The sequence below is a fragment of the Cinclus cinclus genome, chromosome 4 (genome assembly GCF_963662255.1).
Source record: "Cinclus cinclus chromosome 4, bCinCin1.1, whole genome shotgun sequence".
NCBI lineage: Eukaryota > Metazoa > Chordata > Aves > Passeriformes > Cinclidae > Cinclus > Cinclus cinclus.
In genome coordinates this window covers 60,692,556-60,697,514 of record NC_085049.1, presented here as the reverse complement: position 1 = coordinate 60,697,514, position 4,959 = coordinate 60,692,556, and the positions used below count along the sequence as shown (strand labels likewise).

At 45.3% G+C, this 4,959-nt stretch overlaps 1 protein-coding gene across 1 annotated transcript; it reads left to right on the top strand.

Annotated features, from left to right (window-relative positions):
- Window positions 1-1,057: 1,057 nt before the first annotated feature.
- On the top strand, window positions 1,058-3,009 carry EMP1 (epithelial membrane protein 1). The gene is made up of 4 exons (XM_062491386.1): window positions 1,058-1,135; window positions 1,881-1,983; window positions 2,087-2,227; window positions 2,846-3,009. Exons 1-4 carry the CDS (start codon window positions 1,058-1,060, stop codon window positions 3,007-3,009), a joined length of 486 nt encoding a protein of 161 aa, XP_062347370.1.
- The last annotated feature ends 1,950 nt before the right edge of the window (window positions 3,010-4,959 follow it).

Here is a 4,959-nt window from a genome sequence, read left to right as displayed (position 1 = left end):
AACATCCCTGTCAAACTTTGTAGGAAGTTTACTGGCCACAGAGTAGACTCAGTAAATGCTTCTGCCTGAAACATACTCACTTGATTTGTGTGAATGGTCTACACTCATTCTCACAGCTTAGGTTTGTTCCTTGTATTTCACGTTTTCAGGTGAAAAGCTATCAGTCTGGACAAACCACGTCAGGCAAGCTTTCTAAAGCACTTTCCCCTCTCTTTCCAGTCACATGTTCATCAGTGACATGAAAACCTTAAAAAAAAAGCTCGCAGGGTACAGAGGCAAAAATCCCCAAAACAAACCAAAGAGGAATTTGCATTACAAGAGAACCTTACTGTATTGATAAAGTGACCTGCATGCCTCAAGTTGTAAAAGGGAAACAGACAGTTTTTGTTGGAAACCTGGGCATCTTCCCCAGCTCCTGAAAACTTCATAGCATTTCTTTTCTGGTTACTCTCCTCTTCACTTAAAGGAGTGGTCTACTGAGTAGGGGCCACTCCTCTGGCTCCCTCTCCACAACTACTCAACAACTGAGGCACCAAGAAGCCCACAGTTACCCCATTCCATACCACCTGTCTGTGACCCTGAGCAGCTGGAAGAGGCTGAGACACCAGAGGAAAACAGGAAGAGAAACATCTTTCCTGACCTCTCTGAATCCCATGGGCAAAAACTCCTCTTCCTAGAATGTAGGCCTGGAGTATGGCATTTTTACTTTACATTAACACACCAATTTAAGCAACCTGTGTATATATTCAGGCTATTTTTAAAATGCCCCCAAATTATCTACCCATGTTCTACATCTCCTCCCATATTGGTTCCTTCTCCTTCAGGCTCTATTTAACCTCTTGAGCAGATTTTGACAAAGTTTTTAGTGTTTTGTTTGTTTGTTTGTTTTTTTGTGATTCCACATTTCCAGAGTGAACCTAAGGTCAGCCTGGTATTTTGCTTGTAAACAAATGGTAATGCTGTTCTTTGACTCAGCCCTTCCCTTCATGTCCTCCCTCTGTTCTTGTTCTCCCTCAGAGGTCTCTGTATCAGTGACACCACCTAGAAGAGACCCAAGATGTTGGTGCTACTGGCTGGTATCTTTGTGGTTCACATTGCCACTGTCATCATGCTCTTTGTCTCCACCATTGCCAACGTAAGTAGACTGCCCTGGATGAGGTATGGCTGTCACCTTCCGTGGCAGCAGCCAGCCTCAGATACGGCTGGCAGGTGGACCAAGGGTGGGCACTCAGGTGAGGGTGAGGAACATCCACTCACAGTCATGGGGAGAGGTGAAACAGTGATGGGTGTGCTCAGGGAGCAGGAAGGCAGCCGGGGTGGTACAGGTAGTACAGGAGGCAGCCTCTGTCTGTCACCTCCCCGGACCCCAGAGCCAGGAGCACCTCAACACGCCCTTCATCAGGGACAGTTCAAGTCGGGGCCAGGGAGGTCAGCAGTGCCAGTCCTGGCATGGCCAGGCTGTTCCCACCAGCATGCATCCCATGCCAAAGGGTGCCAGGGAAATCTGGGCCGAGGGAAACCCTGGTGGCACTGCCAGGGTTCCTGTGACCCCACCTGCCATTGGAGCAGATTTTGGGGTCCCCTCACACCCGCTTGGCCAGCCATGACCCCCTGCCGCCTCACACGGGAAGAGGGTCAGGATGACCTGGGAGATTTCTCCACGATGACTGGAACAGAGTTCACGGTGTTTTGCCCAGACCAAATGACTCGTGGCACTGGAAGGCAGGGCCATATCCCATCCCGTCCGGGTGCTCATTGCGACCGACTTGTGCTGACATTTTCAGGCACTTGGGCTACTCGTGCTCACTTTAGGGGTTAGTCTGACAGAAGAGCAAAGAAGCTTTCCTGACCCTTGACACAACCGTTCTGTCCTGTTTCAGGTTTGGATGGTGGGCTCTTCCAACTTTGGAACGATCTCAACAGGACTCTGGCTGCTGTGCAACAACACCTGCTCTCAGCTGCCAGTTAGCAGTCAAGATGAGGGTAAGTTACATCTGCATTTCATCATGGTGAATCACAGGACATTGATGAGCACTGCCAAGACTGAGTCCTGACCTTCTCCCATCTATTCTCTGTGTTTTGACAGCTTCCCTCAAAGCTGTGCAAGCCTTTATGATCCTCTCGATCATTTTCTCCGTTGTGGCGCTCGTCCTGTTCATTATCCAGCTGTTCACCCTGGAAAAAGGCAAACGTTTCTACATGACTGGAGCCGTCATGCTGGTTTGCTGTGAGTATGCACCTGCACACCCTGCCGTGGCTCTGCCTGCGTCCCCCTGCCTCTGTCAACACAGGTAGCCACATATGGTCATCAGGGGAGGTTGTCAGCCAACTAAATGTTTCCAGTGGCCTGATTATTTTTGTTACAAAAAAAGCATTGGAGAATTGGAAAGTGTTGAGTTGGGATTATTTTTCTTTTTTTTTTTCCTGTATATCATGAAAGTATTTCCAGATTTTCATTAGAAAATCCCAGTGGGTTTTGCAAAACACCTTTAAAAGGCAACAAAAAGGATTCAACTGTTTTGAGGGAGCGGGGGAATAAACAGTTAGACAGCTACTGCACATGGGATTCAACATGTAGCACCAAACTGTCGTCATATCTTATTACTGATTTCCTCCTAACAAAGGTTTATTCCTCATGGCACACACTAAACAAGCCTCAAGTGTCTTATGTCATCACAGCTGCAAAAGAAATCCTCCACAAATAAGCCTAATGGGCAGCAGTTCCTCTCTCATATGGCACAAGACATGCATTACAATCTCAGGGGACAGCAGTACTTCAGAAGTCTTGCTGTAATGCTGGTTTCTGTGCGTTTGCCAACTCTATTTTTCCTCTTCCTTCCCACAGGGATGTGCATTCTGACTGCAGTCTCCATTTACACAGCTCGGTTCACAGGCGCGGTGGCGTACTCCACAAATCCTCACCATGGCTACTGCTTCATATTGGCCTGGATCTGCTTTTGCTTCAGTTTCATCATTGGCATCCTCTACCTTGTTCTTAGAAAAAAATAAGGCTGATGGGTGTCTAGGGGAGAGGGTTGGCTACTGGGAGTGGGGAAGAATTACTCTGCTGAGAGAACTGTTGGGCCAATAGACAAAAACAGCCACCATCATCACCACTGCCACCACAGAAAAATCACTAACACATCTAGAATCCTCAGAAACTCCTTCACCAAAGAGAGGGAGAAACAACTTCTAATGATCTAGCACCTCTGGGGCTTGAAATCTGCAAGTGACCCAGACAGCTCTTCTCCTTTTCTGCAATGTTGTGCCACACCTTCACAAAGCTTCAAGCTCAGCAGTGATGATTAAAGGGCACTACAAAAACAAGGGTTATATCTTTTTCCCTTCCTAGAGTCCTTCTCACTTACATTTGAGTGTGCCTTGTGGGTGAGGATTATGACCCCTTTATTTATCCGTTGATACAAATGGGATGGGCCTTTTGTTACATTTTATATAGAAATTGGATTAATTTTGTATTAAAATATTTACAAAAATAAAGCAGCAAATTTTTTTGCTGTTCAGTTTTCTATTTGATTGAATAAGATACAAGAAGGAATGGCAAATACAGTCATGGATGATGGAGTGAGCTAGAGACACACACAGAGAGAGAGAGAGAGAGAGAGAAAGTGTAGGGGTAAAGATATACAGGGGTTCTTAATTAGAGGATGCAGTTGCTCAGTGGCACACATGCAGGGAAGGAACCATCTGGATGTGTGTCTACACTAAAATGATCTTCTGTTCAACTCCAGAACATGGTAACAGCACTGCTACATTGCAGATCCTTACTGAGACAAGTCCTTATCTTGTAGGCAGGGCTTTTTTCCCACATCGTCACCTGGTATATAATATTGAGTGCCCCACCTTGTGACAAAGCTCATCTCAAAAGCAGATCATGGTTAGCAGAGGAAATTTATTCCCTAATGAGAGATTAGCAGCGATGAAGCAGGGCTTGTGAGTTTTGCTCCTTGCTGCACAGCCTTAGGCCAGCCACTTAACTCAGTGCTTTTCATCTGCCAAATTCTTCCGTAAAACTTGCTACCTCCCAGGGTTGCTGAGAGATTCTGAATCCACTCTGTAACACAAGGTCCCCATGTGAAAGGCTGGCATATGAAAGTTAGGCATTGGTACTGCTGCAACCCACACATTTCTGTTGGTTTGAAGAATCTCAGTCACAAGAGGCATTTGCAAGAGACGAGGTCAAAATTTCCTGTGACTCCATTCACAACTAAAAGGTGGAGAGTATAAAAAAACCATGTTAGTGCAGACTGTACATGGATGCTATTTACCTCTCTCTCTCTTTCTGTTACATTTTCTTCATATGTAGACTTTATCAGTTTGGTGGATATATTCTAGTACTGTATGTTGGTGTTTCATTAACAAAGATTATTTCATATATAGTCATTGTAAATATTTTGAAATGCATATTTTTAACTTTCTGGGTATAAAAATAAAATCTGATTCCCTTTATAATAAAGAATTTTGCTCTGGGTTTTTTTGGGGTTTTTTGGTGTTTTTGTTTGTTTGTTTGTTTGTTTGTTTCCCATTGATGTTTCAGATATTTGTTAGCAGAAATATTTGCTGTTCTGACTGAACCACAGCCCATCCCTTTAAGACAATGCAGGACTACCATGTTTTCTTGCATGCCAGTATATGAGATTTCCTGTTCAGGAGGGAAGGAAGAAGCAGAACAACTCTGAGATCCTGTTTCAGGCTGCCTGCAAGCTCAGGCAGACAGTGTGAGCAGTAGTGTCACTCAGTCTCAGTGCCAGGCTTTGTTTCACACCCAAAAAAGCTGGGAACATACTTTCTCACTCTGGCAGAATCTCATCTGTCCCAGAGCAAAATCACCAAGGTGTTTGTCTGAGTCTCACAAGTTGGTATAGATGTTGCCTCTCTAGCACTGTCTGGCCAAACACCTCTGCAGTTCTACACCTTGAGCAAAGAGTCCATAGCCCTGGA

Bases quoted from the DNA above. Each gene is read 5' to 3' on its own strand.
- EMP1 (XM_062491386.1), top strand. From the start codon at position 1,058: ATGTTGGTGCTACTGGCTGGTATCTTTGTGGTTCACATTGCCACTGTC. The intron at 1,984-2,086 runs GTAAGTTACATC...GTGTTTTGACAG, and splicing joins AGTTAGCAGTCAAGATGAGG to CTTCCCTCAAAGCTGTGCAA. The intron at 2,228-2,845 runs GTGAGTATGCAC...TCCTTCCCACAG, and splicing joins AGCCGTCATGCTGGTTTGCT to GGATGTGCATTCTGACTGCA.